Source organism: Chiloscyllium plagiosum, unplaced genomic scaffold, assembly GCF_037043375.1.
Source record: "Chiloscyllium plagiosum isolate Xiang-an unplaced genomic scaffold, Cpla_swu_hap1 HiC_scaffold_6, whole genome shotgun sequence".
Classification (NCBI taxonomy): domain Eukaryota; kingdom Metazoa; phylum Chordata; class Chondrichthyes; order Orectolobiformes; family Hemiscylliidae; genus Chiloscyllium; species Chiloscyllium plagiosum.
In genome coordinates, this window is record NW_028270144.1 from 112,815,350 (window position 1) to 112,828,639 (window position 13,290).

The window sequence follows — 13,290 nt, forward strand, 5'->3', positions numbered from 1 at the left end:
TTTTCCCTGGGGTCCGGGAGCCCAGAACTAGAGGGCATAGGTTTAGGGTGAGAGGGGAAAGATATAAAAGAGACTGAAGGGGCAACTTTTTCACGCAGAGAGTGGTACATGTATGGAATGAGCTGCCAGAGGATGTGGTGGAGGCTGGTACAATTGCAACATTTAAGAGGCATTTGGATGGGTATATGAATATGAAGGGTTTGGAGGGATATGGGCCGGGTGCTGGCAGGTGGGACTAGATTGGGTTGGGATATCTGGTCGGCGTGGACGGGTTGGACTGAAGGGTCTGTTTCCATGCTGTACATCTCTCTGACTCTATGACTCTACTAACCACTGAGCCACATGCCATTGCATGAGGTGATGTACCAGGCTGAACTTCAGACTTTTGAATCTTTGGTGGCTTTGCTGTACTTTGTCAACAGAAGTTCTATCAATCAGTCATCTTTTTGTACTGATTGGTCTTTCTCAGACTGCAGCTTGCTTGCAACATCAAGAGACAGAATATCACTCAGCCAGGCACTCAATCACCTTTGATATCTTGTGCTGTCAGTTCTAAATATGTAGCTTTGAATCAACAGGTCCTTACTGTCCCTTGCCTTGTATTGTACTGTCAATCTATACTTATGCAATTTAAACACAATGCGCTACCATTTTGTGTGGCATTTCATACAGTGATCCCTTCATACCTCTCCCCACCGCATTACTGTGTGCCTACAGAAATTGGCGGAATTTGTAACCTTCAAATACTGCAACTGTCACTTCTCTCTCTAATTGGGCACATTTACACTCCGTTGGTAGATATTTGTGTGTTGCATTCAGAAAAAGCTTCATCCTCATCAAATAACTCCTCAGCTTCCAATGTCAAGCTGGTGGCATTGCACCTAATCCAGAATGGTTTGCTCACCTCACACTCTATTACTGTCACCGTTTCATTTACATTACAGAATATACCATGCCCATGAGGGCAGAGAGATGCTGGGTCTATTTCAGATTGTTTTCAGACTCCTTTATGACTGCACATTCCGAACTCTCAGCCATTCTCGCCTAGAAGGGCATGGGCAGCTGATGCTTTGTAACACTACCACCTGCAAGACACTCACTATCCTGACTTCCTTCACTGTCGCTAGGTGAATATCCTGGATCTCCTTCTCTAACAGCACTGTGGATGTCCTGCACCTAAAGGACTAGTGCTTTAAGAAGGTAATTCACCACCATCTTCCTGAGGGCAATTAGGGTTAGGGAGTATGTGCTTGCCTAGCCAATGATGCCACCATCCCATGAACAACTTGTTTTGAAAAACCTCTGTACCATTTGACAATTTGACTAACTAAATCACCATTAAAGATACCATTGCAACTTGTTTTCAACTATCTAATTCCTTCCTCTGTTTCCAATTATTGTACTAACTCTTCTCATTGACTGATGCAGTGCAATTTGGCACAGTCGCTACTATCTAAGATCCATTATTGACAAGCTAGTTCGAAGTTTTTGAGTTGATTGAATGAAGTAGAATTTTAGGTTCTTTCCCATTGCTACTTTACTGTCTTTTGTTTCTCTGCAAGTACCAACTATTTACTGGAGAGTTACATTTGTCTCAGAACTGGCTATTTATTACTCTGACTACAGTTGTATCTTTAATGACGTTGTGTATAGGGATTCACAAGACTGGAAGCATTTTTCTACAAATCTATTACATGTTAATCAATACTTCCTGCCTCAGCTTGAAGCCTGGTTTAAAAACATCTTTCATCAGTAATCTTCTTCTGAGATGCAATATATTCCTCAAATTTGTCCATTTATCTTTTCCTTTACTGTGCATGTACTAAGTTAAAAATCACACAACACCGGTATTGTCACAACCATGTGATGAAGGAGCAGTGCTCCGAAAGCTAGTGCTTCCAAATCAACCTGTTGGACTATAATCTGGTGCTGTGTGATTTTTAACTTTGTACACCCCTCCAAAACTGGCACCTTCAAATCATGTATGTACGGGCGGCACAGTGGGTCAGTAGTCAGCACTACAGCCTCACAGCTCCAGGGTCCCAGGTTTGATTCCAGCCTTGGGGGACTGTCTGTTAGGAGTTTGCACATTCTCCCCGTGTCTGCGTGGGTTTCCTCCGGGTGCTCTGGTTTCCTCCCACAGTCCAAAGATGTGCAGGCCAAGTGAATTGGCCATGCAAGATTGTCCACAGTGCTAGGTCCATTAGTCAGAGAGAAGTAGGTCTGGGTGGGTTACTCTTCAGAGTGTTGGTGTAGTCTTGTTGGGCTGAAGGGCCTGTTTCCACACTGTAGGGAATCTAATCTAATCTTTTAGGTATCTCTTTGATGTCTGGCAGTGGCAAGTGTTGCATCTACCTAGGATTGTTTGTACCGTGAGTCTTCATGTAGTTGAACAGGCTGCTTTTTCACCTGCAGATCTTTGGGTACATTGAGCACAATGTCTCAGGAGGTAATGGGATCTACAGCTACCACCCTGTGAATAGAGAGATGTGTCCTCATTGCCTAAATGAGTGATTCTTACGATGAAGTTATGCATATTTGCTCTGGGCATCACCTCTCAGTGTCTCCCCTGTCAAGCCCCTTCAGAATTTTGCATGTCTCAACAACATCAAAGAAGCACCAAGTGTCAACATTTCTCAACATATAAAATCATTTTACAAAACAAAATTATGCAACCTAGTGTTACATTATTAAGGAATAATATTAAAGAATTGAACTCCTATGTATGTATAATGCTGACATTGCCTTTTAAGTAAAAATTCTAAAACCTATCTGTATGAAAGCTGGAGGATAAATAATGAATGATGATATTAGACCTGATTAACATGGCGAATGCATTTCATTATACCTTACTGGATTTGAAAATGAATGTCAAGTCTGTTGGAAACATGTTGAAGCTGACCTTAGATCCAATGTTAAGAGCCATGTGCTCCAACACGTCAAAACTAAAACCCAAATAAGCTTTCATAAGGAGTGGAATTCCATTTATCGTTTCAATTTCCCATTCTCTCAGCAGAGGCAAGTGGGAGTGGGTGGTTAATGGGGAAAATGGGTTGAATTAAACTCAATAATGACACCCATTGTACAAATAGCAAATTGACCCCCATTGTACAGTTCCTATAATCCTTCAGTCATTGGAATGTAGGACTTAGATCAGTTGGCCTTTTGAGCCGATGTCATAATTCAATAAGAACATTAATGAATTGTACATTACACTGCTGACATTACCTGTTAAGTAAAAATTCTAAAAACCTATCTGCATGGAAGTTTAAGCATAAATAATGAATGATGATATTAGACCTGATTAACATAGCGAATGCATTTAATTATACTTACAGTAATTCAAAACCCAATGTCGAATCTGTTGGGAACATATCAAACCTCTGGCTTGGTCACAACTCTACTTTCCTGACCCCACTCACCCACCCCAACCTCTGATACCACTAATCTTGTGCACACTCTCTGTGACAATAAATCTAAATCAAAGCTAATCTAATCTAAATTTTGATCCCACTGGTCACAGCTTGGCTGTAATTCTCTCTCCTTGCAGGGTGTAATTTCTACCTTCATGACTTTGGAACACCTGGAGGAACCCACAACAGACATGGGGAGAAATTCCACACAGACAGTCAGCCAAGGCTGGAATCGAACCCAGGTCCCTGGTGCTGTGAGGCAGCAGTATTAACCATGGAGAAAAGGTTTGAACCCCACCGTGGTGCATGGTGAAATATAAATATAATCAAATTTAAAATGAAAAGCCTCCATAGTGGTGACCATTGTCGATCATGGTAAAGCCCATCTGGCTCACTCATGTCCTTTAGGAAAGGAAATCTGCCATTGTCATCTGCTCTGTGATTCCATTCCTACGGCAATGTGACTGACTCTTCACTGACTCCTGGGCATAAGAGATAGATGATAAACGGTGAGCTAGCCACTGATGCCCACATCCCATGAACACAGTTTTAAAAAAAAAGTTAAGAATTTAACTTTTTGGGGAGTAACAATGAGGATTGAGGAGTGAAGTGCATTACCTTTCTTTTATTCCCTCGTGGGACATGGGAGTCACTCTCTGGTCAGCATTTATGGCCTGTCCCTAGTTGTTTTTGAACTGAGTGACTTGCTAGACTGCTTCAGAGGGCATTTAAGAGTCAACCACCATTGCTGTGGCTCTAGAGTCACATGTAGACCAGACCAAGTGAGGCCACTAGATTTCCTTCCCTGAAGGGGTTTCGTGAGCCAGATGGATTTGTTTTCAACAATCAACAATGGTTTCATGGTCATCGGTGATTCTTAATTCCAGTTTTTTTATTGAATTGAAATCTCTTCACCTGCTGTGATGGGATTTGAACCTGCATTCCTAAAGCTTTAGTGGAGATAATAATCGAGCGGTAATACCACTAGGCTATCACCTCTCCCTAAAGGTGAGGTCACTGTAGTCATGACAGGCCATAGAGCTGACCTGTCATTAGAGAGAGATGACTGATGGTGGTTTCACTTGAGGGTGGCCAAGTCTCAGGCAGAGGGAGAGGTTGAAGAGGAGAGTCTTTCATGGTAACCTCACCCAGTGCAGGAACTGATCCCATGCTATTGGGGTCACCTGCATACCAACTATCCAGCCAACTGAGTTGTGCATATAGATTTTAGTAAGGCCTTTGACAGGGTTCCACCTGGCAGACCAGTAAGCAAAACTGAAGCCTCTTAGGACACAGGGGAATGTGGCGAGTTGCTTAGTGACAGGAAATAGGGTAATGGTCCGCAGATATTTTTGCGAATGAAAAGTGGTTTCCAATGGTGTTCCACAGGCCTTAATGAAGCTTCCCTTGTTGTTTGTTGTACATATGTGACGTTGAATTAAACATATGAAGGATGATAGACAGTGAAAGTCTTTTTCCTAGGGTGATGACGCCAGATTGTATGAGGGGGCATAACTACAAATTGAGGGGTAATGGATTTAAGACAGATAGAGGCAGGTTATTTACTCAGAGAGTGGGAAGGGCATGGAATGCCCTGCCTGCCAATGTAGTTACCTCAGCCACATTAGAGAGATTTAAACAAAGCTTGGATAAGCACATGGATGATGATGGGATAGTGTAGGGGGACGAGCTGAGAATAGTTCACAGGTCGGTGCAACATCGAGGACCAAAGGGCCTGTTCTGCACTGTATTGTTCTATGTTCTATGATTGGGAAACTTGCAGACAAAACAAGAATTATTTGGTTGTTTTCAGCGAATTGAATGGCTCGTCAAAAAGTGTAATTCTGGAAAAAGCACAGCAGGTCAGGCAGCATCTGAGGAGAAGGTGAGTCAACGTTTCGGACATAAGCCCTTCAAATGAATAGTAGCCAACTGTAGAATGGTACCAATTGCTTGTTTGAATAGGCAGAGAGGTGGCAATGGAATTCAGTCCAAAGAACTTTGAGGGCATGCATTTGGGGAGGGCAAACAAAGTATGGCAATATACATTAAACAAGTATATTGAGTGGGTTAGATGAAGTAAGAGACCTAGGAATGCACATCCATGAAAGTGGCTGGACAGGTAGATAAAGTGGTGAAAGAAAGCATTCCATTTGCCTTCTTCACTGGGAAAGCTATTGAATACAAAAATAGGGGTGCAATGCAGGAACAGTATAACATACCAATTAGGCTATAGTTTGGTGTGCAATTCTGATTGCCAAATTACAGGAAAGACACAATCGCTCCAGAGAGAGCACAGAGGAGCAGCACAGTGGCTCAGTGGTTAGTATGGCTGCCTCAACAAAACCAGGAACCCGATTCAATTTCATCTTCGGGCGATTGGCTGTGTGGAGTTGGCAGCTTCTCCCCGTGGAGAAAGTGAGGACTGCTGGGGATCAGGGTTGAGCATGTGATGCTGGAAAAGCTCAGCAGGGGGAGCATCCAAGGAACAGGTGCATGGGTTTCCTCCGGGTGCCCCCTGTTTTCTCCCTCAGTCCAGGTTAGGTGGATTGGCAATGCTAAATTGCCCATAGCATCCAGGGATGTGTAGGTTAGGTGGATTAGCCATGGGAAATGCAGGGTTACAGGAGTAGTGTGGGTTGCTCTTCGGAGGATCAGTACTGACTTGCTGGGCCGAATTGGAGGGTCAGGCATGATCCTATTGAATGGTGAAGCAGCCTCAAATGGCCAAATGGCCAACTTCTGTTCCTACTTTTTATGGGCCTGCACCTGAAACACTGTAACCTATAGGGCTGCAGACCAGGGGCTGGAGAGTGGCATTCGACTGGGAAGCTGGTTTATTTAGCTAGGGTAGACACGATGGGCAGAAATAGTTTGATGACCTTCTATGAAATCAACTTTGTCTCATGCAGCAAGTTGTTTGATCTTGAATGTAATGCCTGAAAGGCTGTTCACATTGCAGTGACCTACACGAATTAGTGGTTCAAAGGTAAACTTCATCACAGTGTAAATAGACTTTCCTACAGGCAGCCCAGAGATTTAGAACCAGTGAATCACACAGCATGTCTCATTGGCAAAATCAATATTTTTAAAGTTAGGGGCAGTAGGCCAGAGAAATGAGGACTGTTAAAAAGCTCTTTTAACAAAGGTAGTTACATTTAATCAACCTGTGTAGAAACCTTGTGACACACCTCTGGGGCAGATGGGACTTGAACTTGAAGCCTCTGGTTCACAGGTAGGGACACTACCAACTGCAACACAAGAGGCCTCTTTTCAACAAACGTATAACGGACCAATTAGCTGCCTCCTGTGCTGTGATCATCTCTGATTCCAGTGGCCAAAAGAGAAAATGCTGGAAAATCTCAGCAGGTCTGGCTGCATCTGTAAGGAGAGAAAAGAGCTGTCGTTTCGAGTCTAACTGACCCTTTGTCAAAGCTGATCTGATTGCTTTCATCTATTTCCATTGGTACTGGCTTTCATTATGTCCATGATGGAACTTTCCATGACACATAGTCATAAAGTTCAGAGTTTGGTGCTGGAAAAGCACAGCAGGTCAGGCAGCATCGAGGAACAGGTGAATCGGCATTTTGGGCATAAACCCTTCATCAGGAATGAGGCTGGGAGCTGAGGTGGTGGACAGATAATTTAGGGGGGCGGGGGGGGGGGAAGGTAGCTGAGAATGCGATAGGTGGATGGAGGTGGGGGTAATGTGATAGGTCAGAGAGGAGGGTGGAGCAGATAAGTGGGAAGGAAGATGGACAGGTGGGACAGGTCATGAGGGCAGTGCCGAGTTGGAAGGTTGGAATTGGGGTAAGGGGGGGGGGGGAGGGGAAATGAAGAAACTGGTGAAATCTACATTGATGCCATAGCACAGCCATTAAAGTCAGGCCATATACCATATTTTGTCCCCAGTCTTTGTTGTGGTCATTCATTTCAATTATGACTGCAGAAACATTATAGTTGATATTAGCTTCCAAATTGGAGACAGAAAAATTCTTTCAGGGTTCATTCTATTGATTTGTTGAATTCTGCAATGTGAGAGTGTGTGCTGCTGCTGTGTGTAAATTATTAACAAGATATATACAAAGCTGGCTTTGAATGGTCTGGAGAAGAGAGAGGAGAACCCCTTATCCTGAATTTAATTGATTGGCTTGCGAAGCTATTTCAGAAGGAAGCGACCACATTGCTGTGGGTCACATATAGGCCAGACCCACTGACAATGGCAGATTTCCTTCCCTGAAGGACACAAGTGAAGCAATTTGTTTTTGTTTACTACAATCCAGTCACTTGGGGTGACTACTATTGATAATGGGTTCTTAATTCTAGATTTATTTAATTTAAATTCTAAAACTGTCGTAGTGAAACTTGAACTTGGATCCACAGATCATTAATCCAAACCTCTGGATAACTAGTCCAGTAACAGAACCACCACATCACTGTTAACCAGTATTGAGGATGGTCATCTGCCTGTCCATGAAGAGATAGTTGAAATCCAGTTTCAGATGAGGACAGTGTCCTTTGGACACCTACAGGGGAGGCAGCAATAAATTGGTGAGATATTAAAAAACACGATATGCTGATAGCAACACTACATTCCTCTTCACTTTTTTTTCCTGTAAAGATTCACTGCTTCATGGAAAGAGCTAAAAAGAAAAAGCCAGCATCCAGGGCAGAAAAAAAAAAGCCTCATAATTCATGTTCTCAAAGGCATTTCATTGATGATGAGGTTCCTTTGTAGAAATCATCATCTCCAGCTGTCAGATGTGCTGACTATGATGAAGGATTGGGAGGGAGAGAAACATCTATGTGTACCGGGCGGCATTTTCACAAATTCATCCGCAGCACAGTTTGATGGAACGGCTTCATTGTCTCTTGTTACTGAAACAGATCACCCTTCAGCCTGCTGTAATACAGCCCCGTCACTCACCTCCCAGGCAGGCTCCCATTGCCAGTGCGAAAATCAAAGGTTTCACCGGCAGGTTTACATCTGTGTCCTGGCTCAAATTTAACAGCACGGGAATCTGTTAGAACAGAGGGCAACACATTAGAAGTCTTTTTATTTTCATCGGGTGGCATTCGATCTATTTTAATGATGAACAGCAACTAAGATTTGCCAGCGTCTGTTTTTCAAATGCAGATCACATCCCCGTGTACCAATACTCTAAATGAAATAATTTCTCATGAAAAGTAACTGTTTAGTAATTCTTTTGAGAATTTTTGAGCATTTATTGAGAATTTGTGCTTTCTTTATTAGTAGTTTCGTTGAAAAAAGTCACTTTCGGTTTGTTTTCCTCCAGTGGTCAAGTGCAATTGTCTGCTTTATAATTGCAACAGCGTCTCTGAAATTGGCTTTTCCACAGATGTATATGTGTATAGATAAAAGTGAGTTTTGGCTGAAGGCATTTTCCTCTGTAATTGAGGAAAGGTACTGCTGCTGCAGCCCCGACACAAAGAGTTCAATCCATTCACCAGCACAATCCTATTTTTGGAGTCAGGAGCCTCCAGTGACTGTCTGTGTGGAGTTTGCACATTTTCTGCGTGTGTTTCCTCCAGGTACTCCGGTTTCCTCCCACAGTCCAAAGATGTGCATGGCAGGTGAATTGGCCATGCTAAATTGCCCATAGTGCTAGCTGCATTAGTCAGAGGGAAATGGGTTCTGAGTGGGTTACTCTTCGAAGAGTCGGTGTGGACTAGTTGGGCCGAAGGGCCTGTTCCCACACTGTAGGGAATCTAATCTAATCTAATCTCTGTATAGGCTGTGGAATCAGCTACCACACACAGGTCTTCACGAGATGGGCTGCAAAACCAAATAGATGGAGAAATAATTGGGGGCTTAATTTATCTCAATTACTTTACAAATTCTGTCGAAAAGAACTTTTACATAACGCACAAAAGCTGAACCTTATTGAGAACTAGTTAGCATTCAGGGAGGTCATTGTAACAGTGAAAGGAGGTATTTATTACTGAAAGGACATAATTGAACAAGTGATGCAAGGTAATTTATTCATGAAAGAAGGTGAATACAGATAATGTACTAGTCCAAGGATGTAATGAGAAGTTAATAAGTAGTTAAAAGAGGTTAGCTGCACACTAAATGTAACAAAATCATATTTTTTCTAACAAATGTATTTATAATTTTATCACACGAAGTAAGTTAGGATAGTTACAGCACAGCAGGGGTGGCACAGTAGCTCAGTGGTTAGCACTGCTGCCTCACAGCACCAGGGTCCCAGATTTGATTCCAGCTCGGGCGACTGTGAGTGGAATTTGCATATTCTCCCCGAGTCTGTGTGGGTTTCCTCCGGGTGCTCCGGTTTCCTCCCACAGTCCAAAGATGTGCAGGTCAGGTGAATTGGCCATGTCAAATTGCCCATAGTGCTAGGTGCATTAGTCAGAGGGAAATGGGTCTGGGTGGGTTTTCCTTCAGAGGGTCGGTATGGACTTGTTGCGCCGAAGGGCCTGTTTCCACACTGTAGGGAATCTAATCTAATCTCAGCATTGTCTTGCAGCTCACCATCTTCCTGCAAGATCAACTCAGCTGGTCTAACTCCTTTGTCTTTCTCCCCATAACCGCCTCAGGCGACTGACTGTGTGGAGTTTGCACGTTCTCCCCGTGTCTGCGTGGGTTTCCTCCGGGTGCTCCGGTTTCCTCCCACAGTCCAAAGATGTGCAGGTCAGGTGAATTGGCCATGCTAAATTGCCCGTAGTGTTAGGTAAGGGGTACATGTAGGGGTATGGGTGGGTTGCGCTTCGGCGGGGTGGTGTGGACTTGTTGGGCTGAAGGGCCTGTTTCCACACTGTAAGTAATCTAATCTAATCTAACCCTGCAAATTATGTCCTTCCAGATAGTCCTCCAAATTCTTGGGGAAGTTGTGGTGTGGTGGTAATATAGCTAGACTAGAATCCCAAGCAAATGTTCTAGGGACACAGTCTCAAATTTCACCAAGGCAGATGTTGGATGTGAATTCAATGAAACATCTAAAACAAAAGGTCTAATGGTGAATGTGTAACCATTGCCAATTATTGCATAATCCTGAAGAAGGGTCACTGGACCTGAAACGTTAACTCTGATTTCTCTTCATAGGTGCTGCCAGAACTGCTGAGTTTTTTTGTTTTAATGCCCTTATGTGGGAACGAAGCTGCCATCCTTACCTGGCCTGGCCGATAGCAATATGGATGCAGTGACTGGAACCAGGTGGATCTTATTGACTATAAGATCCTTGATTGGGGTTGTTGACCTGGGCCAATCAGGGAATCCTGGCTAAATTAGATCCCAACAATGTGGAAACAGGCCCTTCAGCCCAACAAGTCCACACTGACCCTCTGAAGAGTAACCCACCCCCTCTCTGACTAATGCACCTAACACTATGGACAATTTCGTATGGCCAATTCACCTGACATGCACATCTTTGGACTGTGGGAGGAAACCCACGCAGACACGGGGAGAATGTGCAAACTTCACACAGGCAGTCACCCAAGGCTAGAATCGAACCTAGGATCCTGGCACTGTGAGGCAGCAGTGCTAACCACTGAGCCACCATGCCACCCTGTGGCTGACCAATATAAACCAGGCAAATGTTTTACTTCCCCCTCCACTCTATTTTAATTGAATCCCTGTCCTCCCCTTCACTATTTGATCACACAGCATTGCCCTCTGAGAAGGGCACTGCTTGTCACTGCCCCCCGGTGTTTCCTTCCTTCCTGGTGGTGGGAATTGAATAAAGATTTATACACCTTGTGTCTTTCACTGTGTCCTACACCTGCACACACACCACATGGGTGCTGGGGAAAAATAAGCACTACCGCTGGTAGGTGGAAGTGTGGGGGAATTAAGAAAAAAACAAATAGGAGATTTAGCGTCTCCTCAGTTTAGGGCACTGACTCTGTGCTGACTGGGCCACAGTCAGTGTGTTCCTGCTACTGTTAAAAGAATATATATATAAACAAGGGATTCAGAATCTCCTCACTTCAGGAATTGACTCTGAGCTGATTGGCCGCAGTCAGTGTACTGTGCACACATCAATAAAGGGTGACTTAGTGACAGGATACCGGCCTCTTTGCAGTTATCTCAATGGTTGACTCTTAACAGCCTTCTGAGCAATCAGAATGAATGCTGGCCAGGCCCGAGAAGCCTGTGTCCAATAGTCACATCACAATAAATTGAATCTGCCATCATCACACTCTCAGTCAGTGCTTTCCAGACCTCACTGAGTAATGGGAAACATTCTGGTCTCACTGGTGGGCAGAGCAGCTGGTTTGTCCCAATTTATTTTTAAAGTATTTCAAATATTCTACAGTGCTTGAAAGGGGCAGAAGCAGATGAAAGCTTCCCTGTGTAGGAGGTAAACGTGGAGAGATAAATAGGAGCGCTGATTGAATGGCTATGTCGATGTTGCCCATGCTGGACGATTCACTTTGGAACTTGTATGCTTGTATTATCCATCACTCTCGAACTGACTTACCATAGTGGCTGTGAAAGGGATATTATCTATCAGGGACGAGGCCAGAGAAGAAACCCAAATGACTAGGATTAAAGCGATGGAAAGCCGTTGTTCTTCTGGAACAGACTGTTTGGAGAGAAAATTTTAACAAAGGGAATGTTAGCAGAGAAAAATTACACTACATAATCATAACATATTCTTGAAAGTAAATGAGCTGATTGGGTGTCGACCTCTCCTGCTGTCCAATCAGAGTCACTGTGTGGCTACAGGTGGTGAGAGAGCTGCCTGCCTGGCAAATGCAAACAGCAACTGTTGGGGGGCACTGTGGCCTTGGCACGGAGACCTGGTAACTCAGCAGCGGGTGAGGAGACAAGAGGTGGCACTGGGTGGTCATGGTTTCCAAGTTAAGTCGCAGTGCTCCACCCAGCGCTGGTTGAACGCACAAATTCCACAAAGAAACAGGTGGGAGCAAATTCTATGTTATCCTGTGGTAACTGCGCACTGACATGCACTAGACTGGCTTCATCTGTTAAAAAACTGCAAACCCCAGTCTGTTCTGCACAGGCTCCTTAACAAGCTTAAGGGGTCTGTGATTGTAGCAAGCAGGTCCCTTTGTCACTGTGTTGCAATTTACAATGTCCATTCCTCTGAGCCAGGATGCCCAGGGTCAAGTCTTACCCATTCCAGCAATGTAACATAACATCTCTTAAAAATTTGATTCGGAAAATATCTGTATATTGCAAACTGCCCTGGAACCAGCAGGTTATTTTGCCAACCCTCAGGCAATGCAATTTTTAAATCACACCCACACCCATTGCCACTTCAATCAGCAACTGAAAATCGAGCCCAGTCTTTCAGATAGATTACTTTTCATCACAACTCTATTGGATTAAAGTATTTGACCTGATGTGCTGGGAGTTCTCCCTTACTTCAGGTTTCCAGTATCTGCAAAACTTTACTGTACTCTGGAAAGATTAAGGTGCTGTTACATTAATGTAGTGGAATCCAAAGTTAGATCTGGGTGTGAAATGTATGAAGAGTACATTCAGTTGATAAGAAGAGTTTAAGTAAAAATAATCCTGCACTATATAGAACTATAGCTGAAAACAATCGAGAATTATTATGCAATAATAAACTCGACTGGAAATATAAGTGACAAGCTGCATCATAAGTACATTTTTCTAGCCCTTAACATTTTGTGGGACTCGAAAACAAAACTAATAAGCCTTTATTGGAGCATTTCAGTGTTTATTAAGTATCAGTGGTGTTAAAAATTTAACTTTTTAAAACAATCTGACTTCTTAGTTATGAAAACATGGACAATGCAGGTCAAAATATCTGTGGAATACAAAGGACCTTGGTCATAGGATGTAAGTTAATGCTGCCATTTTAACTACATACCAGGAAGGACTCAAACGAAGGCCTTACATTTCTCT

General features: G+C 43.5%; 1 protein-coding gene across 4 annotated transcripts in view; it reads right to left on the bottom strand.

The window, feature by feature from the left end:
* The window catches only part of oca2 (oculocutaneous albinism II), a 546,847-nt gene that overhangs the window by 88,918 nt on the left and 444,639 nt on the right, over positions 1-13,290 (bottom strand). For all 4 annotated transcript variants that reach the window (XM_043692289.2, XM_087987811.1, XM_043692287.2 and 1 more), the window contains 2 exons: positions 11,876-11,980; positions 8,341-8,434 (listed from right to left, as the gene is read on the bottom strand). In XM_043692289.2, the coding sequence (XP_043548224.1) occupies positions 8,341-8,434; positions 11,876-11,980 (199 nt within the window). The remainder of the gene's footprint in view (positions 1-8,340; positions 8,435-11,875; positions 11,981-13,290) is intronic.